Here is a 25,626-nt window from a genome sequence, read left to right as displayed (position 1 = left end):
TTAGAAAGTATGCTTAGGAGTTTGCAGGAACTATTTTTAGGGCAATACTCTCTGACATTGTATCCTTTAGTTTAAATGAGAAAAATACAAATATCTGTGTGCCCAACCTTTTGAATATTTACCCAAAAGTTGTGAATTTTTTTTGAAGCTTCCTTTTCTTAAAACACAGATAGTTTTAGGGCTCTGATGAAATACCCTGATGGAGGCTGCGACCTGCATAGTTTCCAGAAATATAAGTTGGCATTAAGAGGAGTCTAAATACTTCAACTTATGTCTCTGCTGTATATATTAATAAAAGTGCCTTTCCTGTATAGTGCCTCTCAGATATTAAAAAAAAAAAGGAGGAAATAAAAAAAAAGGAAAAAAACCCTACCCTGAAATATATCCGTTATTGTGGCTATTCCAACCTTGAGAGACAGAAATTGGAAACAATTTGCTTATGAACATAACCTAAAAGTCATTAAATGTAATTCTGAATGCTTTTACTACTAGAAGCATAAAACTGGTATAGCAAACTATGTAAAAGTTGGTGTCTCTGCATAGTACTATGTTCTTCATGTAAAGATGCAAAAGCTTAGGGAGAAGAATAAAGGCTGTTGCAGTATTTACTGTTTGTCAAGTAATTATAGCAGGAGACTGGTTGACTAGTGGTTTGGCAGTGGATATAATACAAAGCTTTTTACCCTTTTGTACTCAGTTTAAAGTCAGACTAATACTAGCTTTTTCTTTATGAATTTGGGGCTTTCTTTTTCTCACAGAAATTTGCATTCTTTTTCTTTTTGTACTAGACAGTATTTCCTCAATATCCTCTTGGTCCTCATGCCCTATTCCATGATATTATCCCCTGGTTTTTCTCATAATTTTTTTTACTCGTTTGCTGGCTGGATGAGATCTGGCACAGACTAAGTGTGGCCCAAAGGGGTACAGATGCAAATAGGCTGTTGAGGACATAACATATTCCCTTTGGTCAAGCAGTCATGGGGCCAATGCATTCTCACTAGGGAGGTGGACCCTGCCGCTAGGACAGCTAGCCAGGATGACTATTTTTGGACTGCTGACGCATCAAGCAAGTGTATTCCTGGGGCTGCACACTGTGGGGACCTGCTTTATAGGAGATCCAAAAGCTCCTTCGTGGCCAGTTTTACATTAACATGTCTGTGGTTAACCCTTATTTCCTCATTCGGAAAACTAAGGATTATATTTAGAAACAAGAAGTCTGTGATTTCTTTCTACGTCATTAGGTGGGTAGGTGACATTGTCTTTCTACTTAAGCAATGACTGTCTCAGTCTTTTTTAAGTCTTGACTCAGCACTTTGCTTCACAGTTCAGTTATGCACCCTCTTGGACCACAGGGAGTGAGCAGAGGCTATACTGCAAGCGCTGCCACAGTCCCGCAGGGCTGGCGCTCAGGCTGGTAGGCCAAGTAAAGAATCAGAGCGCTGAAGGGGACAAAACCCAGGATCAACCTTCTCAACCTCTGAACCTGGGCAGAATAGACTTCCTGGGATTTGGCTCATAAAACAATCAGTCAGCCACCTCCTTTGACACTAATGTAATGGAGCTTAGTTTTAAAGCCTTGAGAATCCCAGCACAGCTGTGCACTGTCCTAAAGAAATACAGAAAAGAACCCAGTTGTTTCTTAATCACAAGATGTGCACTTGGGTATGGGAGTGATTCTCTTACCCTTTTCTACCTTACTTTTTGTGTTTGTGTCAACAACTAGCATAAAACTGTTTCAATGTGTTTCAAAATTGTATCAGTCTGGTATCTCAACATTAACCAGATTTCTATCTAAATATTTAAATAGTCATGGGAACTGGGTAAGCAGTGGCATTCCCTAATTCAGCAGTAACACCGAGGAGTGGATGTAGTTTTTTTCTGGCCACCTTTCCAAGTGAGGTCTTCCAAGCAACAATGCTAGGAGGTAAATCCCATCTGCTGTCATGCACTATGTATATGCAGTCTGGAAAGGCTGGATTCCCACAGTACTGTGATCTTGTGTGCTGAAGATCAACAGTGAAACAAATAACTCCTAGTTTGTGTGATGTGGGTGAAGAAAAAACACTGAAGAAAACTTCTCCAGATTTAAATGGCATCCATCCATTCATTCTAAGCAGCATTCATGACAGAGTCTCTCTCTTCTGAGGAGGAAGATTACCCTTCTCCCACACCAACCTGTGTGCCTGAGATTAGAGGCTGATGGCCAGAGTCTGCTAAGCAAGCAGCAAAAAGCTGTCTGTCTTAATATTTACCAACACCGTTGATACAGCAAAGTTGTTCTCTGGCGAGCAGTGACACTTACTCTAACATATCACAGGCTAACATATCTCTTCTGTTATTAGAGGGTGCACACCCTACTAAGAGTTCTGCATGGGCAGTATCTGTAGCTTTTTGACATTTAGAATTAGGATATATGTGCAATGGGTTTTCTCCCAGGAAGTATTAGTATATTCTGTGAGTTTCTGAGAAATGGGTGAAACTTCTGGCTCTCTTTGTGTTTCTCTGGTTTTTGCTGAAGAGGAGGTTGTTGACTTCAGAAAGACTTTTTCTATCTATGCAAAATTGAAGGGGGACTTGGTAATAGCTATTGAGATAGGAGGGATTATCCTGTGTTTAAATAAAAAATGACAATAAGTTGGTCAGGAATTTTGCTCCCAAATCTGCTTTGGACCATCATTGTGACCTTGGCAGTCTTGCATGATACCATTGCCTTGGTTTCTCTAGCTGTTAAAATATAGACCTTCATATTGTATCATTGGATGATGGTGAGTTTCAGTAATATTTGGAAGGATGCTGTGATAAAAAGGGCAATTTTAAGAGGTTTTAATTAATGAAGATACGGGCTTAAAATTTCGGGATATTCCCATTATTTTATTTTATTTTTCCTGAATAAATGTTTTCTTTTTCTAAGTAAAAACACTTCTAGCTGAATGTGTGTATGCAATTTCTCTGTATGTCCCAGCTGGACCCAGGGTTGGGTCTGGAAAGTAAATGCAGCAGCCAGATCATGGCATGTTGGGAATAATCAGGTTGATTATCAATGTGCAAGCCCCCTTCACAGTGATGCCAATGCATAAACGTGCTTCTCCAGTGTAGCCAAATAACTTGAGCCAAGCTCTACCTTTTTTTCACATAAGGGGCTTTATCCTGTAAACAAATACAAGTCTCTTGATTGGAGGGTAAAATAAACGCCCATGCAGCTCTCTCATGCGTAACTTTCTATCCTGCTGGGTAATTTTAAAAATAGCATTTACATTCTATCCATCCCAAAGTCCAAGACGCTTTCCTTGTGTTGCCTGGATGCAATGACAATCAGTGAAAACACTGAATTGATTGGTCACCCTCTGGAACAGCTCCAAACTGTGAATTTAACTGGGAGAGAGCTGAGCCCTGCCACCCATTCTATGAATATCCTTTGCTGTTGAGACCTTTCCTCACCTTGTTTCCATCCTTTACCATGAGCCTGCTGCAGCCTGCAGCCTTAACCCTCTGCCCAGGAATTCCAGGACATGGCTAATCTCTGAACTCTCAATAAAGATAATGAGAAGTAGCTGTGGGAGCAGTCAGTGTGGTCATTAGAAATTCTGTGCCACGGCTCCGGGCAGGAAGTAGCTGTGCTACTGTCCTGGACAGAGAGGGAAGCTAGTTCTCCCCCCTCTCTCCCCAGAGTATTTGTGTGGTCCTTGGAGCTGTGCTGCTGCATCTTCACTCTTGCAGCCTTGGGAATGAGGGAACAACGCCCAGTCTTTCTTCTCTGTGGCGTTCAGCAGTGGTGTTACTTATACGGGTTGGTGGGCAAACTGGTGGAAGTATTAGTTGTGTATCAAGCAGAGAGCTGACTTTCAGCAGGTGAGCATAACAAGTATGATTTATACTGAAGAGCGGGAAAGAGATGCATAGCAAAAATAAGAACTCTTCAATATCTAATGGGGTTATTACAATAAGGAGAACTTTTTAATTCCTGGTCTTGCTATGTAATCCACCTCTGCCTCTCCATATATAACTAACACTTGTTTTGCCAACTCACTGAATGCGACAGTGGTATAAATTATGGAGGTGCCAGTCACACTTGATATACATCTTTTGTCACTATTACCTCATCTCTGAATAGCCCAGAAATGTTCGTAAAATTGCTTCTGCTTATACCAGCTCTCACAATACATGCATTTCAATATGTTTGCAAAGTGAGAAATTAAGACCCCAAATGAGGAAAACGTGCCACCCCCTGTTACTTTACTAGCCTTTAGTGAGACCTTTGAAGTAGGTGACTTTTTTAGTAATGAGAATGTTGTCATGGGGTAATTTGCTTTCAGAACAAGTCATATATTTGCTAGGAAAGTTCAAATACATTCACCGTGTGTTATATGCACAGTGCCAGCAACTACTCTCAACCCTTGTTCACCATAATTTGTTTTCATTTCAAAAAGTCAGTCTTTAGATGTAAAAATGCAAATAAACTCTAAAAAATGTGAACGTTTTTGTTTGTTGAAGTGTTTGCCAGTCCACACAGTGCTGGGAGCAATAGATGTGATGGGCATGAATGGATGCTGTTTGACTCATTGGGGAGGTTAGTCATATGTATAGTTACAGTCATGATTTCAGTGTCAGAAGTAACTTTTTTTCACCTTGCAAGCAGAGGAAACGGGAGGTCAAATACTTTATCATGTATTACCTTAAATATCTCCCATGTGGTGGTACTATCACTTTTTATTCTTGTGAGAACTTCAGCTATAGCAGCACCACATCTCTTGTAATCAAAATACCAAAACTAAGCTGCCTTGTAGAGCTCATGGTCCTTCTCATGAACACCTCAACACCTCATGAAGAAAAAGCTGAGCTAGAAGAGTGCACAGATCATTTTAGAATGGCTTTACAATTTACTCTGATGTCTCTGAACCAATTGTTAGAGGAGTTTGATTTGAGCACAACTTTAGAGAGCGTTGTGCTACCTATTCTTGCCAGTGTGATTCAACTATCAAAGATAATGAATAAAATAGGACACGCCTGACTTTTTGGTATCTTCTCAGATCTCTAGCTTTTGAGAGTTAAATTGTTGGGAGCTGAAAAATCTTTGTGTAGGATGCATGACAATAATCTTATTAAATTTCCTCTTTTTAAATGTGCCTGCTCCATGTGACTACTGTAGTTAACTGATGTTGGATGCTTTTGCAAAAAAATACAGTCATAGCTCTCTTTCTAATGTCTTGTCTATGCTAAGAAGGCTCATTAATTCACATTTACTGAAGCAAACGATAAATGGTAAACCCAAGGCAACACCTGTGGCAGCAGTGGAGCAAGGAGTAAACTGAATCTAGGAGTGTGATGACAAATGGAGTTCCTTTATAAAGAGGAATTTATTAAATGGGATAGCCTTTAAATAGCTGGCACCAGTTTGTCATTTCACTGTGCTGTAATTACATAATTGAACAGCGTTTTTACATACCATTTTGTGTTATCTGAGCTATGTTGCTTCATACACATGTAATCGTGTATGAATTGTAATAAGATGCGTGACTTACCGACATGGCTGGTAGAAGCATTAGAAATATGGATGATGGGGATGGAAATACAAAGTTTCAAATAAAAGTTAAAACAATTCTTGCGGAGGCTGCAGCTGCCTGAACCATTTGAACTAGGGATATTAATACATCCTGGAGGATAGAAGGTCATTTGGCTTTCTTCCCAATCTTGGCTAGCCACTTAATCTCTATACAATACGAAGTATTGCTGTTCCACAAATTATGCTGGATTATTTTTTTTTTTTTAACCAGGAGGCATTACTTCATTGTGTATTCCATTTAAGAGAAAAAGATTTGAAAGAGAATTCAGACAAGTTCCTGGTAGTGGATTGACTAAATGTGATACACAAATCACTTTAGACTTGTAGCTACCCATTGAAAATAGCTGTGTGAAATTGTCCAAGTCATCTGGCTGCACCCTGTAATTACAGAAGAATCCAAGCAGTCTTTAATTTTAGGCATTCATGCCTTTCATCCGTGTTGACTGGACCTGACCGCACTTCTAATTCACCCATATTTCCAGTAGATTGCCCAGATGTTTCATGTATTTGCTGGAGCATTTTAGATGAACTGCAGTGTTTTGTTTGCTCAGAAGGTTAGGTCGTGCTGAGAGGAGCTGCTCTTCACTTGTATTGCTTCCTAGGAAGTATTTTGAATTTGCCTATCCAGAGCTGAAAGCTTATAGGCTTCCTTTGATGGAACATCTTTGGCTGAAGACCCCCAACATGTCCCTAACCAATTAGGGTGTAATAAATTAAATTAGATTTTCAGTTTCATGCAGCTATTTTAAAAGACTGGTAGGTGCAGATAATCTTTGGAAGTTGCATCTCAAGGTACCTTGATCAGATTTTACATTAGAAAGGTCAGAGTTCAGATCTGCAGAGATATGGCTCATGAAAAGGAGGTTCCTGTTCAGACATCTGTATTTTAATATAACCACGTAAAAACACTGACCTGAAAGACTTCTGGTCTGTGGAGGGGACGCAGGTCTCAGGTCAGCGATAAGCAGGAAAGATTGCAGAAAGCTGAGCCAGTATAGGGAGAGCTGCTATTAAAACCAAGGATATTCTGTTTGGTTTTTTCAGTATATTTATTTCAACTAGTTCTGTCTTCAGTATTTAAGTTTATACTCTGTATGGGCTGAATCTCAATAGGTAGCCTCTCCGGCATGTTCTGCACCAATGACTTCGTGTTGTATGCTGAGGGGGGAGGGTGGGAAGAATGATGCTAAGGTCATATTTATTGCAGGCTTTCTTCCACAGAGTTCCAGGCTAGCTTCAAGCTGATTCACGTCTATAATTTATAATTCTGGGTCTTATAAAGAAAATTATGACTCAGAGAGCCTTGCTGTGGGCACAGTAACATCTGCATAGTGGGGCATAGTGGGAATATCTTGTATCAGTATTTTAACATACTCAGGCTGTAATGAAGAGTGTATGATGTCATTGTTGCTTTTTGCTGAAGACTTGGAGTCAAAGATCTAGCGAAATCTAATGGGGTGGTGTTTTGTTCCTCAGACAAACAAGACATTGTTTTTAGTGAGAACAGATCACACAGACTTCCCCGTGTGTCTTTACCGTGGCTCTTATAGCTCTTTGTTATCTGCAAGCAAAGGTCCTGTTCCTGGGGTGGGGGCTAATGTTAATGACTTGCAGGTGTTCAGTGTCTTTTAGACTTGGCCTGCCCCTAATATCATAGATAATACATTTGCTCTCTAAATAACATTGCCTGGATTTTTTTTTTTTCTTTGCTTAATGTCAAGATACTTTAATATTCATAGAAGCAAACCATACTAGGTACTTCGGTACTTTCAGATAACTGCACTGCCTGGTGTGCTTCCAGATCCCAGTCTCTTAATATTCCCAGTGCATGTGTAGTAGTTCACTCATGAGCTTTCATTTGAAGTGAATGAACTATTTTCACTGACAAGAAGCCTGGGAACTACACTGGAAATAGTTTAGTCTGGACACCTCTATTCTCTACACAATACCACTATCCCAGCAAACTTTGCACCCTCGCCTCTTTCCATGCTCCTTTTTGCCCCTCCACACAGGCTATATAAGGATGGTTATGTTGTTATGCTGTAAAAGCATCCCTCTTCTGGCCTGACATTCATGTTCTTCCAAGATTTTCAACTACAGCACACCACCTCCCCAGTTATTTCCTTAGCAGTACCATGGAAGAGCCAGGTTAAGTGCTGCATAATGCGGATGTGATATGTCTGCTCCAAAGGAAGCTGGTAACCTTCAGTGCCGTGGGCCTAAGCTACGTGGCCCCCCTTCACCCGTGAGCCAGGGGTGAACCTCTGGTGCAGTGTGGATCCACTGATAGCGTGATAAAGATAGGCACTGGGGTACTGGTGACCAGGAGATGGACTGTGACCATGAGATAGCAAATTTTTCACCCTGCCTAATAAGCACTGCAACTCAGTTTGATCAACAGTTCCCTATTCCATTTTGATATTTCTCCCTACATCCATTCTGCATATACTCTGATGGTGCATCTTCCTCCTAAAGAGTGCCATCCTATATAGATTAACTTCTAGGTCTTAGTTTTTCAGAGCTTGAGGTGAGGATTCTGCTGTAAGCACACTGGGATACAGAGAAATCATCAAGCTCTCCATCCTGCAGTTTGAGAGTGTACATTAACAACCAGCACATACACAAATAGTTCCCACATATTCATAGGCTATGTGTTGAGGAGTAGAGAGGTGTGGCAGAAAGACTGAGACAGGTTCCACTGCCAAAATAATCAAGAGAAGTGAATAGTTTCCAAGGTGTTCATTCCCTAAATTGTTTTCCCCTTTTTTTTTTTCTTTCTCTCTCTCTCTCTTTTTTTTTATTTTTCCCCCGGCTTCTGCGGGGCCAGAGATCTTCCAAGTAATCAGTGCCTCTATTTTGACTTATTTTCTCTTGGTGTAGTGTAGTGGGGAGGTATTATAAGTAAAGCTGCAGTGTAGTGAAACACAGATCACTTTTCATTTACTGTGTCCTTATACCCAAATTGAAAAGTAGTTAACATAGAATCCAAAATAAAATGCTAGGGAGGGGTTTATACTGTGTATGGAATGGAAATGCATTTGTGTAGTGGGGAAAAACCCCACAATTCATTGATGCTTGTTGGATGTGAAAATGGCAGCTAAGTTGTTTGAGTATGTCTAAGTGTTTGTTGTACAATTAACTGAACAATTGAGCTGAACCTTGGAATATTCATTTTGGGTTTGCATTTTAGGACAAAAACTCAGATTTTAGTTTGTTTTCTCTGTTTATCATGACATACTACTTTGCGGTGGATTTCATTTGTGTTTTAAATATTGTCAGCAGAACCCCATCCCTGAACTTCTGCTTGTTTATAAGACTTGGATCCAAGAATTACTGAAGATCCCAGGCTGGACAATGCTGTTGGAGATATGAGACTTTTTAGATCTAGTTCTGATTTTATTCTAGACATTAGTACTTCTTATCCGCAGATATTATTAGATGGGAGGAGAAGAGTTTTAGGTACAGTTAAAATTACAAAGATGAGTAAAATTATCAAACTAATGCTGGGCTGGTGAAATACTGTAGGAAGGAACAGTTATGTGTCTCATGTATGTCTCCTAATAGCATCATGAAAACGAGGATAGGATATAATGTTCCCACACAAACATGACTTGCCTTTTTGTCTGGTCCTGTTGCTTAGCTAAGGCTTTGTTTGTTCCTGTTTCCATGGCCTTTGGCAAAGCAAGGTGGGGGGGACAACCTCCATTTTCTGTTTTTATCATGCAACATAAAATGGGAATGTTGGCATTTGATGGTAGGCTATTTGCTGATAAAATATATTGGCCTCAGTAAAAACACTTCTGTAATTTGGCAGTCAGTGTTTTCCCACTAACTGCAGATTGATAAATAGTAACTAACTTGTTTGTCTGAAATGTCAAGAAAGCAGAGTAATCCAGGTTCAGCCAATTCTGTTGGTTCAGCCAATTCCAGTTCCAACAAAGCTGGACTTCCATGGTGCAACTTCATGGATTAGGCAAAGCCAAGACAACTTTCAGACTAAAATTTTTTTTTCCTTATGGTATTCAGCCACTATGTCAATTTTCTTTTATCTCCATTGACAGATGTTAATAGAACAAAATACAGTGTGGTGCAGTGTGGTAATGTCTGCTGCTGATGGCCTGCTTTCTGTGCCCATTAGATTTGTAGATTTATTACAGCCAGAGTATTTTAACTTGAAATATTCTGTACTGCTTCAATTTGAGTCATGATTGGTTATGGACATTTATTACTAATCTGAAATCCTGTCTGACTGAACAAAGTTCAGGCTGGACATCTAATAAGTGAGGCATCATAAGTGAAAAGCATACGCTAAAATACTTCCTGTCTGGGTTCTAGTGCTCTCCATTAGCTTTTGTATGAGAGATGCTGTAAAAGCTTTGTCTTCTGGGGGATCTTGAAAGAAACCAGAAAATAGCTAAATAAAGGAAATGAAGTGGCAGGAGGGTCTGAGTTAGAGTTCAGCACACTGGAAGATGTGGCTCGCGAGATTTGAGGGTAGCCCCATACCTGCCAAAGTGTGAGATGGTGCAGTACCATCCTGTCCTGGAGCCTTCCACGCTCCAGCAGCTGTTACTTTTCTAAGCAGTATCATTTAGTTCACTGTTTTGGTTTTAGCTGTTATTTGGAACTACAGCTGCTACTGCAGCAGCAAAACTTAGCCACGAGAATTCCTTAGTGTACTGGTATGGCCAGTCAGTGCAAACAAGAACATTAGAAAGGTCACCTTGTTCACAGAATCAGAACTGGGCCACAAGAGTACGTTTAACTACAGCTGTGCCTGGCGAAAGAATCACTGTGAAGAACCCCGAGTGTACTCTGTACCCCCAGTAATCTTCATATTTTAAAGGAGTTCCTTACAGATGGGCTGGTTTTAAAGTATCAGTTTCTGTAATCACTCTAAACCTGTTGAACATGGCACATTCTGGACTTCAGTTGTCACAAGTAGGGAAACAGTTTCCTCTGTACACCTGAGCGCACCCCTGTAATAAGTTATGTGACTAGCAAAGAAGAATCCCACCATCTAGCAACAAGGGGAAGGAGGATGTTTTTTGACCATTTACACTCACAACCATATTAGACTATTTTTACAAAACATTTCTTTTTCACTGTCCTGTTGGAGCTGGCACTGCTAGGAGTGTTCCTACAGACTGGTCAGAGATTTTAATTTTTGTTTTAGCTCAGCTCTGGGGTTTCAGTTGGGTGTTTATTCATATATCTACGTCCCCTGAAACATTGCTTCCTTGAGAAAACTCAGCCTTGTTGTCATGTTAGGAAATGTGTGAAGACAAGATTTAAAGGTTTCTGCTTGTTTCTGTTCTGTAGTGTACTTGTTAAGAGTAACGCAGCCACATTTAGTCAGTGACTATGGTAGTAGGAGAGTGAGCATCAGGAAACCTCTGTTCTCTCCTCAATTTATGGCTCATTTTCTGAATTAGGGTAGATTATTAAATTCTATATCTCGGACTTCCCATTCTTTATCTGCCTTTTGTTGAGTGCTCTGGGATGTACAGATGAAGGATGCTGCATTGATAAAGAATATGAGAATGCAGACATGCATTCATGCAAACGACTTGCAAACTGGGCACATCTGCTCAGCTCTTGGAAAGCTGCCCATTCAGCCGTTGCTGGTGCCAAATTTGAGCCTCCCACTCACATACAAGTAAGCACATTCTTTATTCAGGCCTTGAGGACTATGTTAATAGTTCATTAGTTTGATATCACTTTTGATAAGGGGCTGAATCAAGTCATAACTGTTAATTACACATTCTCATTAAAGCACGTATCTGCTGTGTAATATCGGAAAGATTAACAGTGGTCAATTACACCAATTACACTGCCTCATCCTTCTAGAAATCCATCCCTCTGTTACACATCCTGAGACAAGGAAGCATGAAATCAGTTACAAAACACCATGTTAAAGTATCAGTAACTTTTGTTGTAGGTGCTGGGGGAATCCTATTTCTTTCATTCTGTAACTGAAAGGGACCAGATGAAGCCCTCCCTCTTGCCAGCACAGGAGAATTGCAGCTGCAGTATGTGCTGCACATCCTGTTTCTCACCTTTTAGAAAGCTTGGAGTCTGTCTGTTTAGGACCTGGTGTGAAAAACATTTAACTCCTTAATAGTCCCTTACCCAGGACTTCAAAACATGCCATCCTACTTGGTATCCTTCTACTTGATAAGAAAAAGAAGGGGAGACTGAAAAATGTACACCTATGTTCTTTTAATACTCTGAGGTTTTGTTCCACAACTGCATAAAAACTACTGACTTTTTTGTTGTGTAGCACTGTTCAGGGATGGCTCCTGTTTTCTCTTCCAGAATATTGATATTACCAACTTCAGCAGCAGCTGGAGCGATGGGCTGGCCTTCTGCGCTCTTCTGCACACATATTTGCCTGCACATATTCCTTACCAGGAACTCAACAGCCAGGATAAAGTAAGTTTTGTTGTACGTGGTCCTACACCATTTGCAGACTTCACAGTGAACATTATCCATTTCAATGGGTATGTGGTGGAGACACAGTGTTGCAAGATCTTGATCTTGATTGATACAAAATGAACGTTGGTAAGAGGCAAGTGTTAGTTGTGAACTTGGGAAGCAAACAGACTGGATGAAAAGGGGAAGGAAACACACAGTGAGGTGCCAGAGAGAAACGCAGGGACTGCTGGATAAAGAGTTAGTGACAAGTTGCCTGAATCCAGTGAGTGCTGTGCATAAACATGAAGACAGCATCCCTTTTGAAAGGCTAAAGCATTTCTGGACTCCTGAGTTAGCAGCACACATTAAAAGTGCTGGATCAGTAGGCAGACAGATCATTCATTGAACTACTTGGACAGCAGTGTATCTAAAAGTCAGACCATGTCAGCACATTCCAAATATGTTATTAAGACCCTCACAAAGGGGAGGAACCTGGATTTACTGGATTTGCTTCTGACAGCTAGTATCTATTACAATAAGAATTATACTATGTACAGGAATCTCTTCAGAAAACTTTCACAACTAAAGACAGAACCTCAGTGGGGGTTTTTGCCAAGTTGTAATCAGTTTCACAGGAACCTGTTGTCAAAAACAGATGGCTGTAGCTTGGACAAAAGTAGATGAGCTATTCAAAGACAAAGAACCTATTTGTGAATATTTACCTTACTAATACCAAAAGGTCTCTGTGTGAAAGTATCAAATCTAGTGATTTTCAGTTTTCAGATATACTTGCTCATTTAAACTTACTGATTAACCAGATGCAAGGTAAGGTTCAGGAATCATACTCTGCTGATAATCCTTTTGAACTTTTGTTTTATTTTTACAGAAGAGAAATCTGCTGTTAGCATTTCAAGCTGCTGAAAGTGTCGGCATCAAACCCAGCCTGGTGAGTAACCTTTTAGCAAGGGAAGACTGGCTGCATACGCCATTGCAAAGCCTTTGGTGCCATGTAGCCAGTCAGACAGCTTGCACTGAAAACATTCACCTAGTGCTAGGGAAGGCTGCACCACCATCTCTGAAAATTCATCGCGTTAGGAGAACTTCCAGAAAGAGTTTGTAGAACCATAGAATTAATATAATTTCAAGTAAATACTGGAGGTCATCTAGCATTGAAATGAGAGTATCGATTATGTCCTCCTCTTGGAAGCTGGTTCCAGGCGATTCCCATTTTTATGGGCAGACTTGCCTGTTAGACCATTTTCTTTCCTTTTGTTTTAGTGTTTTAAGAAGCAGAGGATAATTTGTTTGTTAAACTGTTTTAAAAGCCTTTTCTAAAATCAATGCTATGATGACAAGGAAGAAATAAGTTTAATATGAAGGAAAATATATTATGGGATTCATGAGCTAACTACAGAGCCAAAGACATGCAAAGAAGCAGCAGTGAAGCTATATATACACTTGATCTTTGATTGCAGATGGAAGAAATCTTTTCAGAATGTAAAATGCATATGGCTGTTTAACTAGTTAACAAGTTTCAGAATTGCACTCGGCCAGTAGATCATTCCCATGGACTTTTATACTGCATGTGGCTTTAAGGAGCTCTGGAGTGGAAGCAGAAGTAGTGTTCAATAGCCACAGCTACTCAGAAGACCCCGTGATATACCCGGTCGTGGTGCTCGACTAAGTTTTGACAATGTGTCTGTCCTATGCAGGAGCTCAGTGAGATGATGTACACAGACCGGCCAGACTGGCAGAGTGTGATGCAGTATGTCGCCCAGATTTACAAGTACTTTGAGACCTGAGATGCAGAGCAAGAGGTGGACAGAAGTGGGGAAGAGAACAAAGAATGCTACAGATGCACTCGATCACTTTAAAAATCCACTTGCTCCTCTTCCACAACCAACCTAAGCTCTTAGTTTTAAAGAAAGCTCTTCCATAATTTTGATTACATCTGGGACTGCAACCAAATAAATATCCATTGTCCATCTTTACAAACAAAATTAATCTGTTATTTTATTCCCTCATGGAAACTACATAGCATTTTTGAACGTGCATGGGTATTTCTGAAGAGGATCCCTTGTGCTAAACAATATTTGCCTCAAACCAGACTCCACCAACGGGAGACCTGCTACAAAATGAAGTTCTAAATCAGTGTGGACCATGGTGGCACTCAAGGGAGGCTGGGAGATTAATATTACTACAAAAGCTCACAAAAATGCTCTTCTTGCCAAAACATGCTTAACTCATCCCAAATAAGTGGTTTTCTTGCCTCCATTTATTTTGTAAAACATCATGACAGATGCACTTAAGTGTGTAGAACCTTAACCTGAGTTACTCTCACACATCTGACCCAGTAGGTATACTAGATTGCTTGTCACAGCTCAACCAGCAGGATATTAACAGGATCATTTCTAACTCAGAAACTATGCTCTGCTCCATCACCAGTTAGTGAAAGAGCTCTAGAAGATCCTGATAGGTGCTGGGACTTCATTTCAGATCAAACAGAAGTAATCTCTTTAAGGAAAAATAGGTTTATTACTACAACTTCATTACTTGATTACGAAGGGAAGCCAGAGCTTGGTTTCCCAACTGACTGTGCAGGCACAGTTATCATAGGAGTATTGCAAATGCAATTTACTAGCTTTAGTTTGCAAGGTGCCAGTAATCAGGTGATGAATCTCTAAGCAATACAGTCACATCTCAGTAGTTCATATTTTTGTGGATTCAGCGGAGTAACTTCTTCCTTCTGTGATCCTGTATGATCAGCACAGATATGCAATTGCAGTGTAGAGGCATGAATCTTGAGACAGCCTGTGCCCTGTCCAATGAAGTGTAGTCCACAGGGCACTGTTAGGTGCTTGGAAGTGATGTTACCCTGCAAAGGAACACAGTAACTTATTAATACCAATGGAAGTTGCAACTTCACAAGTTACGAAGAATGTAACTGGAACCCCTCTCTCTGTCATGGGAATCTCAAAGGTGCCAGAGAATGGCTTTTCCAGCTCAATAATACTGTTAGTAAAATGTCTGAAAGATGCAGTTTAATTTCCATTATATTGGTTTTCTTATTTCACCTCACAAAGTTAAATTTTCTGTTTGTCTCCAAGGATAGCAGGATCAAACAGGTTGCTTAATTTGTTCTAGGAGCAGGTCTTGGAGAGCATGCTTTGTACAGGACCTCATAGAAGGCTGCCTAGCTGCTTTAGATTATGTTGGTAGAAGAAAGTTGTTTAGTTAGCATGTTTAACCCTGTGACTAGACTTGATGCTTTGTGAATGTTAATCGTAGGGAGGTAGGGATTGTTTCTCTCTTACAAAAATAATAGGGTGTGCTCACTGCTCTTAACTCCTGAAAAAAGTTTCATGAAATAGAAACAAGCAATTTCACAGAAGAAACTTGGTTTCAGGTTTTCTGGGGCTTTGCAGGTGGCTGATCTCAGCCTCTGGCTTCTCTACAATGCTTTGCTGTTTGGGTTTTTTTAATACTATTTAATTAGTAAACAACTGTTTCAGACTTTGGTTTTCTCACAGCAAAATACAGGATTAAGGGGTAGATGACAGTGGCCAAGGTCAGTGAGCGTATTGAAGAGAAAGAAAGTTGGAGAAATGCAGTGTGTGCCTGTTTTGCAGGAGGAGAAAAGCATCACTTGCTCTTAGTTTTAGTCTGACATGTATTCTAATCCATCGCCCCCAGGAAAGCCTGATTCCAATCTTTTGAAAGTCTCTGATAAAAAAGGACAGTGGCACGCACTTACAGTGCCCTTGCACTCTTTGTGTCATCCTATACTGCAAGAAAGCAGTTGTAAATGCTGGCCAGAGTTTCTTGCTTTGCAAGAGAGTGCTTTCTAGATTGAATTAACTCTCCAGTATTTTTCAGCATACACTCTGCCATCCCTAGAGAACGTAGGATGAGTTGCTCTAAGTGTTCTCAGATACAAGTCGCCTGTTGTTATGGGATAAGATGGAAGAGAAAAATACCTGCTAAGCAGAGTTTATTTCGGAAGGCAGTTACACTGCCGAGCTCCATTGCCTTGCGGGTGCAGCAGAATCTTTCCCCTTGAGGTATCCATTGGCAGAGATCCCAATTCTCTCCAATGGGCTGTAGTTCAAAGCATAGTGAAGTCAACACAGAAAATTCCATATTCCTCAGTGGGTTTTGGATTGGGCACTTGCAGGGATGAGAAAAACTCTTGTTAATTCCCAGCGTCTAGTAAACATTTCAAAGTCAGAGGGCTCCACTTGATCTAAAAAAGATAATCTTAACCCGCTGGTCACTGCAAGCGTGTGCTCCATGTGACTGTCAGATGTACACTAAATATGTATGTTATCTGACGTGTCAGTATCGTTTGCTTCAGGTGATGTTCCGACATTTATTCTAATCTGTTTCTCCAAGACTTAGTCTAACCTTACAAACCATTCTGTTTGTTCTAGCAGCTTTTTGTTTAATGATTTTTGCAAAACAATATTTCTGTCATCTCTTTGCAGCTCACTCTCCCATGCCCGCCCCCCCCCCCCCAGCAGCACAGATAGAAACACTAATTCTACCCAATGCTAATGGTATATTCTTCAAAAATTTTTACTCATCTAGGCATTAGAACAAGGAGCTGTCTGTCAATAGGGAAGAAGATACTCAATTTCACCATATGCTCAATGTTACTTTTCAGTCCTCAAACTTGCAAATCATCTCATGTTGAAATGCTAATACTCTGAGATTGAGAGATGGTCTTCCAAATGTTTTTTTGAGATGAAGAATATTGTTCTTTGTTCATTTAACTGTTACAATATTGTGTATTTTTTCTTCATTTTGAACCTTGCACGGTTGCTTTTCTAGACCTGGATTTTCAGAAATTACTGTTGTTTTTTCATGCTGCCTTTAAATTTGTCCCCCACAAGATGCTGCAGACCAACCTGATTTTCAGAAAATCTACAGGCACTTTGTTAAGACATACCAAATTTGAACTGCAAAATTAAAGTTCTAGCTGCCTTTAAAATGAGAGAGTTTGTTAATTAAGCTAGAGAGTATAGGGATAATCTTCATAGAAATTCTGAGAATCCTTTGAAAATGTCCTAGAATGGAACATGTGGTGATATGGCATGGGTGGTGTAATGCCTCGTATCAGTAACAGTTTGCCTAAACTGCCTAAATGCTTTCTGACTTTGCCTCTTAGGAGTAATGGATCTTTCCCTGATGCAGGGAGATGCATTCTCTTCACCGTGTCACCATATGCTCCCTAAATATACAGTCACTCTTAAACATACCTGCGCATGCTTGTGTGTGTGTACTTGGGTAGTCAGTCAGACTACAAGAAACCGAATACCTGATTTTGGATGAGCACGTGAGAAGAATGGTTAGGATGGGGATTTCAGTGAAGTTCCGTGGAGGGATATCGCATTGTGTGACTGTTGTACTATAGCTGTTAGAGAGGAAAGGAGATTAAAGTGTGAGAAGTATATAATCTGACTCCTAGAATTTCTGGTGAGTCATAGAAGGTACAAATTGTTTCATGGCTTGGGAAAGTACAGAGGCATTGAGAAGTGAGCCCAGGGGCAGCCCTCTAAGAAGGTTTTCGAGAAAGGCTGATGAGCTGTTTCTGAAAGTACACAGTGAAACCAAGTGGAGTGAAAGTCCAGCGTGTGAGGAGAGGGGCATGTATGGGACATACCTGCCTGGGCCTTTGTGGACAGCAAAGGACATCAGCTTGAGAGTCCTTACTGATTTGTTATCTTGAGTGACATTTCTCCTAAGAGTGCAGCCTGGGATGGGTCTCAGAAGAGGAGGAGGGAAGAGAGCACGGAGCTTGCTGGCTTTGCCACGTTCCCCTTCCTGTGCCTGGGACAGTCACGGAAATGCAAAGGGGACAAAGATTTCCCAGTTCTTCCTGTGCTGCAGCAGGGCAGCCATACTAAGCAGAGTGATTTTTGACTTAGGCACATTCTCCACTTTCCTCTCTGTGAGACACGTTCTCTTTGATTTTTGTCAGGTTTCTTGTTTGTAATTTGAAGTTGTTTTGCAGGTTTCTCTCTATGATTTTTCTTGTTTTGTGTGTGCAACCAGTTATGTGCAAGTTTTCTGTCCAAACCGAGTAAGTGCATGCTGGCAGAATTGGTTCTTCCCTGTTTGATTCCTGACCTGGAACTCTTAAAAATCTACCTTTTTGCTTCACTGGCTTTCCCCCTTCCTTAGCAATGAAAATACGAGCATTGGCTCGTTAGTTAGTTTATACCTCCCTCATCTTTCTGTGCTTATGGTACCAGGTCTTCCAGAAGGAAGTGTCTGACGGGGCCAGCTGTGTGCAAAGCTGTGCCTTGTGTATCTGATAAAAGACAGAGTCTGTATGGGATGAGATTATGCATTTTCCTGTCAGAAGAGGGCTTTTGCCTAGAAAGACTCAGGGCACTGAGCATTAAGACATTTTTAAACCCAGCAATAACTTCTACTATGCTAGACTACATTGGTTTTCACCAACTCCAGTGCCATTTAGACTCACCCACCAAGATGGTGTAGAATCAAGCTTATAATTGAACTGCAATTAACATTTTTCTCAACTGATGGTCTCTACATTTTTGACTTGCACATGTGCCAAGTTCCACTGTGCAGTGCTGGACATGATGTTTTTATTGATTGTTGGTCCAGGCTTGAGTTTGTTGTATGGGATAATCACCTCTAACAGTCAAGTACTTTTAGCTTTCTCTATTGGGTACAGATGTTACATCATAATCTAATTTATACAAAGAGCACATTAGAATGTATATACTAGGCATTGCCAGACTTGGACATGCTAATATTTAAAGATTAACATTATTAAAACGTATGATGCAAAAACCTGTGTAATATTTCTAATAAATCTTTTTCTGTTTCTGATGTTTTTTTGCGATGTTTCAATATCTACGTACAAAACAGATTCTTCTGCAGTCTGCTGGGAAGCAGGAATCCCAGGAGAGTTTTTAAAAGATACTCATGGTTCATTGATTCTCCTATGCTGGCAGCAAAGAAAATTTGGTCAGAATCTTCTTTTCATAAATATGTCAAGTTCCATTTGTTAAGTCACTTAGATGCATTTGGATGCCTTTTAGAAGATTATCTTGGGGATAAAGGAGTGCCAGAGATCTCTCAGTTTCTGAAACAAATAGTATTGAAGAGACAGTAGGAAATCATCCTAGTGTGAAGGCAAGGAAAGAACACACAAGAGACTAATACATCTCCACATTAGGAGCTCCTAAATGAGTAGAGGATTAAGAAAGAAGTAGTCAAAAAGTAGAAGCAAGTATTCATGACTGGAGTAGGTATAAAAATGTCACCTGTAAGCTAAGAGGCAAGATGAGTTACAGCTCACAGTGCAGTCCACCTGGGAGGTGGTGGCAGGACATTACACACAATGCAGAGGACGAGCACACTAGTATGTGCATAGTTCTAGAAAGAGATTCCTCTGCTCTTCTGCAGAACGAACCATACAAATGTACAAGACTGAAATCCTACGGGCATGCCAGTGACCAGACCTGGTACTGTTCTGTTTCCCGCAACAGAGAGGACTAACAGCGGCTGATCTTTTGAAAGGAAGCCAGAGCATCCTGATGGGGAGTCCACGTCTTGCCAGTCGAACATCACCAGCTGACCAGGGCCACTGCTAGGGAAAATGAAGCTGGTGTTGGCATTTCAGATAGGGCTGAGTCATGAAAAAGAAGGCAAAAATAATGACTCCCTCTCAAAACCAGAATGCCAAGCAATGACGCTCATGGTGACATTTATTATAAACACTGTGGAGTAAAGAAGAGCTCCCTAAATTCTAGATTGTACCCCTGGATAGAATTCCTTTTTCAGCCTGCACAAAAGCAGCTGTGGAGGCCTGTCTTTGCTGCTGAGGAATGCAGCCCCATGGATGCTGTGCTCAAGCTACTATCCAGTCTACGTACAGAGCTTTCAAACCTGCTGGGATCACAGAGGCTGCTTTTATCTCATGACAGTAGTGGCCATACTAGAACAACCAAAATTGCTAAGTCAGCAAAGAAAACAAGAAGATAAAATAAATGGGCATTTAAATGTCTTCAAACCTCTCAGGTATGTTTGTGTCCAGCTGGGTAGATGAAACCTTATGGGAAAATGTTCTCATTTACATAATCCAAACTACTTTGCCTTTCCCCACCTCAGCATCACGTTTCAGCCCTGGGTTTTTAATGCTGGGCTGATCCTATCTTGTGGCAATGTCGCAGACAAAGCGATGTTGTTTTGATGATTTCTCTGATCTAGATAGTTTTATCTCCTGGATAAAGTGTGACCACATGAAGTGGCAAACTGGGGTTCCTAGCGTTTTTAAGTTGCCACTGCACTTTATTTTACAGGTTTGCTGTAGCTCACTTAAAAAACACTAGACTCAACATTTGTACCTCGGTTGTCTTCTGCAAAGGAAGTCTCAGAACCAGCCCTGGCTTCCTATCTGGAAAGCTGACCATCACCAGGAATGCAGGCTGGTATTAGGCTTAAAGTGTGAAGAGCAGGACTCTGAATACTTAAGTTCATTGGTTGTGTGACCTTGGAATAAGGCAGTTCATGTCTGTCTGTCTAAATTCCCAATCCTCCACTCATCTATTCTCTCTGTACTTTTGTCCTTGTATTTTTTTAGCTATAAAGCCTTTGGGGCAACAGATGTATTTGCTAGAAGTTCATACAGCTTCCAACCACAAGCTAGAGTTAATATGCGATATTATAATAAAACTACTACAATAGACCAGATTGGTTTTGTAATGTTTAGTCGCAATGGGGTGAAATCCTGGTTGTCTAGCCCTGCTTAGGGAAGCTGTGATCTATCCAGGCTCCCCACCTGTATTTGTGACACAAGCAGAAATTACCATGTGGCATGAGCTGGTTACAGGTTGGCATTCAAAGCACTGTGTGACTGACTACCTCATTTCCATCTTCTCATGACCCAGCCAGATCCTGGCCGAGTCACAAAGTTGGCAATTTCTGTGTGCATGTTGCAGTTACTGCAGTAAGTGAGGGTTTTAGGTTGGGGTTCCCCCCGTCCCTCCCCCCTCCCCCCCCCCCCCCCCCCCCATGAATCACACTTAGGTATGCTTGTAGGACATTATCCTTCATGTCCAGTAGTGCCTAGCAATTTTTTGATGGGGATAGACTCTTGAGTTCTGGGATGTGGAAAGACAAAAATCCTTTCTGCCTTACAGACCAGTGAACAGAAATTGCACGTGATGAGCCTCAGTCCCATTCCCTGTCTATAAAGAGACATGAATCTCCTGAGACATTGCTGTCAGAGTTAATCTGTTCTTCGCACAGTATGGAGATACCAGTGGTTAGCAAGATACCTGTTATTGCAGCTACTTTAGTTCATGTTTGCTTTGGGTTTAAACAAATGATCAAACAAGAGATCTCTGTTGGTTCTTTAAAAACCTGTTCACATAATCCTTGTTTGAACTGTAATTGCTACAAAACACAAATTCATGCTATCACAGGCTATGACTCAAAGCTTCAACCAAACAACCACTGTAAAAAATATTTACGTTAAAATGGATCCACGGCTCTGCTGCTTGACTTCAGCAGGTCACCTAAGCTGTGCCAGTGCCTTTGCCATGGTAAGTATATGCTGGGAAGCCAGCAAAAATTAGTAGCCCAGCAGTCAGGATTTACAGTTGAAAAGGATGTAAGACAGTTCTTACTTTTGTCAGAATTTACTATATTCTGCCATTTGCAACTATTCATATCGGTGAATTGCCTTGTTATCTTTCAAAAAAATAGATTCTGCTTAGGAACAATTGATTCTGAAGACGTGCTGTCTCTTGCTGCTGGACTTGTGTTTCCATTACTGAAGTAAGCTGTTAGATGCTTACAGGCTGTGCTGTCTCAACTCTTTTCAGAATATACTCCAGATGCCTTGATTTATTTGTTGAGAAAAGCTGGATTCTCTGTGGAGATTGTCAGTGAGTAATATATGCAGATATGTTTGTGAGTGGTTCAACAAGAGACTGAAAATGAGAGTTGAGGCCAATATTTTCCCAGGATTATTTATGGCTGGTTTCAGATGGGGTGAGATGAGAAGATTCAGGACTGTTTTGCTGCTTGGTATGCCAAGTGTCTCCTAATGCTTAGAGAGTAGGTTGGGGTGGAAAGAATAATTCCCTTCCTGACTAGTGCACGTTCTTCTATTGGAGTTGGAGAGGTTTTTGTTTGTATCACCACAGTGCCTCTGAGCCCATCGTGAACCAAGACCTCTCTGTGAACACACAGACCTGCCCCAAACATGGATTCCAGCATTTTGAGGGTCATACTCAATTGGAGCCCCTGGCAGAGGCAAATGAAAGCGAAGTGCCATGACCTGACCTATATTTGAAGCTGAAGACAACGCAGACAGTGTAGTCTGAAGCACAGAACGAGCACACTTTGAATCTTGCATTCCCAAAACGGTCAGAGACCTTCCATGGGGACCGAGGCAGGTGTGCTAGTCACTAACATGGTTTCAACCTATGTGAACCCATGTGTGGCTGTGTGCCATGTGGTGAAAAGGAAACTCTTGCTTTCAGGAATAGCTTATTAACATATTTTTCAGCCTCCCCCATCTCTGAGCCAATCCTTTCATGCCTCCCCTTAGTCAATAATAATGCTCATTTTGCCCAAAATTTGCAGGCTCCCCATACCTAAATGGATGAAACCTGAGATTGTGGTTCCGTTATAACTTCTGAACTACCCTGCTTGCTTACTTTGAGTGGCCATTCTGACTCCTGGTGGGTCTTCCTGGAGACACTGGGCTTCAAAATCTTCAGAGACATCATGCTTTCCAGAGAACATCATCACCAGAAATTTTCCTGGAAGAGCAGAAGTTTCTGTATTGCTGTAATTCAGAATGTCCATGGTTTCAGTTTGGCTTTTTAAAGAGCATGTGCCTCAGGAGAAGCGAAATGGGAAGTAAGCTGCAGTATGCAGGAAGCAGTTCCTTCCTGACATCTATACTGACCAGCTTCCAAAGCCAGGCAAGCATCTTACCCCATCTTCTTGGGCTGTCAAACTACCAGTGTCACCAGTGTATATAAAATAATGACTTTGTATCTCTCTCCTTTTTAGGCTGCAATAGCTGTAAGTGATGTTTGGACAGGAAGTCAGTGCAGGTGAGCGTTAGTTGAGAAGTTGTCCTGGTTATCCATGTGCTTGAAAGATATAAGCCGCAATAGATGGTAGGGAAGCATAAGCAACATGAGTAGAATAAGAAGTCTCCCCGATGGAGACTTGATGGGCTGCAAAGGTCAGAACGAGGTGACTGAAGGCTCACAGGTACAGTTTTCTGGAATTTGATGCTGGAAAACTACAGGCACAAACTCTGGGTAGCGGGACCCTAAAGTAAATGTCACCCAGGAAAATGGCATTCAGATTATGGGGGCAATCAGTGTTTTTTATTGGGCATAGCAGGAAGAAAATGAAAGCTGTAAAATGCCAGTGTGGGTAAACATTATTCATATATCTAGAATGTGAACTACTGTCCCTTCCTAAGTACATAGCAATGACCAAGGTTTTATCCTTATGTGCACATCATTAATTTAAGCTATCTGAAGAGAAAGTAATGAGATTAAGAGAATTAACATGGGAGCAAGTGCTTTTTCTAACCTGCTCCATCACAGACAGCTGTACACCTTCTGTGCAAAGCTCCTTTTTACCACTTCCCTTGGCTTAAAAAAAGCAAGAGTATATGGCAGTTCACACCCTTGTTCCACCTTGATGTGCTATCATTTTTGTCTTCTCAGACAGCTCATCCTTTCTCTCCCATGGTAAGCCACTCCCACAGTGGGAGCAAATGAACTCTTCAGGTGGTGATTCAGCAGGACGTACCCAACATTCTCCCAATGGGATTGAGCTCCTGGGAAGCGAGGCTACACTGTGACTCTGCTTGGCTTTTTCAGTTATAAAATGTCTGTTATTTTCCTTGCCAAAATAAAAACTACAGCCGAGTGTGCTGGTTTTGGCTGGGATAGTGTTACACCAGGGCAGTTACAGTGAAAGCAGCGAGCCTGGCCTCTTACTTATTTGCAGTGTGGTTACTGGTATTCAGTTCAGACAACCCAATGGGTCTGAATAGCACAGCAATAATGATAATATATGCATAGCTCAGCCCTTGAGAGCAATTGTACTGCTAAGGCCCTGGAGAGCCATTCAGGGAAGGGAGAGTTCGGTCTGAAGCTTGCAAAGGGGCCAGTAATATGAATAATAAATAATATGCCATGGGGTAGCACAGTCCAGGTTCTTCCCCTTCAACTGTAATTAAGACATTGCTTTCTTAGCGACTAAGCTAAGAGGGTTTCTGTTAAAGTCTTGCAAGGATGGAAACTACATTAGCTGAGTTCTTGGGCTTCAATAGTGTTTAGCACTAGGTTTACGTAGCACTTTTGCCAATAGTTATAGAGGCTGGACAAAACAGGAACATCTCCTATCTTTGTGATGGAGCAATACAACAGGGGCTGTGTAGTAACGGCATCGGGGTTCAAACAGGTTTTGAGTGCAAATTCAGTATTTGCTGGCAGTTGAGTGGGAGCCAGAGCGAGACAGGAAGGCTGGGCCTTCCCTCTGCATTGGCTAATCTGAATTTTTTGTGTATGTTCTGCAGTTTTCCCATTGCCAAAAGCTGCCCTTTAACCCCTGAGTGACCTGCATGGATCTGCCTGTGGAGGGAGGCTAGCTATTAGATGTCAAGGACGGTTTTCAGAGCTCTGGAACCTAGGACACCACAGGTATGAACCGTGGCTTCTCTACATGCTATAGCTGTCCTCTGACAGCTGCAGGTAATTGTAATAATAGTAATAACAGATATTGACAAATCTTGGTTCCATCTTGCACAGAGAAAACAGGCTGAAAGGTGAATTAAATCTAGCTTTTCTCTAGAAATTAAGCATAATTCTATATCCAGAGCAGTTGTGTTGCACCAGTTCAAGACTTCTCCTTGTATTCAGTTGGGGCTCCCAATGTCACATTTTTGCATAAAGCAGAATGGCTTTAAATGTTTAGGACAAATGCTGGGACAAACGCATTTCCCTGCACTGCCAGGGTTTGGCAGGGAGCAGATTCACTTCTTACTGTTGCTGCAAAGTGTCGATCGGGAGTGAAGCTCTGAGTCAGGCTTGTGGAACAGACACTTAGCAAGTTTGTTTTCTTAGGGGCGTGGAGTTGTGAAGATTTTGCGCAGGAAGCAGCTGTAACTGTGAATGAAGCAATCACGGCTTGTTTGAATTGCAAATGGCATCACTGCCTCTCCAGCTTCACCCTGGGCTTTCCACTACTGATGTGTGACCTGGAAACGTAACACTTCCTATTGATATCTCGGGGGAAATTGGCTGTACCAGTTCCACCAGCATAAACTAGACAACTGGGCCCAGTACCCACTGGGATCCCTGTGCAGGTGAGACCTTGCAACCTGGGCTCAGCTCTGTAGGGCTTCATATGCTCTTGGCTTGAGCTGCAGCTTTCATTTAAAAATACTGTTGGAAGAGGTACTTGGCTTTTCATCATAGAAAGTGGTTAGTAAATAAAATCAAACACAGAGATAAATTAAAAATTTCTTCAAAATGGTGTCCTCATACCCTTGCCTCCGCTCAGCCAAAATCCTTCCTTTTTAATTTCACCACTGTTTATAGTTTGTTGTTTGTTTTTCATTCTTGTGGTAA

The 25,626-nt window shown here is 41.2% G+C and overlaps 1 protein-coding gene across 4 annotated transcripts in view; it reads left to right on the top strand.

The window, feature by feature from the left end:
• SPECC1 (sperm antigen with calponin homology and coiled-coil domains 1) overlaps positions 1 to 18,838 on the top strand; it is an 89,241-nt gene extending 70,403 nt beyond the window's left edge. For all 4 annotated transcript variants that reach the window (XM_056331128.1, XM_056331118.1, XM_056331137.1 and 1 more), the window contains 3 exons: positions 11,879 to 11,995; positions 12,864 to 12,923; positions 13,690 to 18,838. In XM_056331128.1, coding sequence (XP_056187103.1) covers positions 11,879 to 11,995; positions 12,864 to 12,923; positions 13,690 to 13,779 — 267 coding nt within the window. In that variant the 3' untranslated portion in view covers positions 13,780 to 18,838. The remainder of the gene's footprint in view (positions 1 to 11,878; positions 11,996 to 12,863; positions 12,924 to 13,689) is intronic.
• Positions 18,839 to 25,626: the final 6,788 nt, after the last annotated feature.

This window comes from Falco biarmicus, chromosome 1 (assembly GCF_023638135.1).
Source record: "Falco biarmicus isolate bFalBia1 chromosome 1, bFalBia1.pri, whole genome shotgun sequence".
NCBI lineage: Eukaryota > Metazoa > Chordata > Aves > Falconiformes > Falconidae > Falco > Falco biarmicus.
The sequence above is the reverse complement of the archived record's forward strand: the minus strand, read 5'-3'. Positions and strand labels throughout refer to the sequence as shown.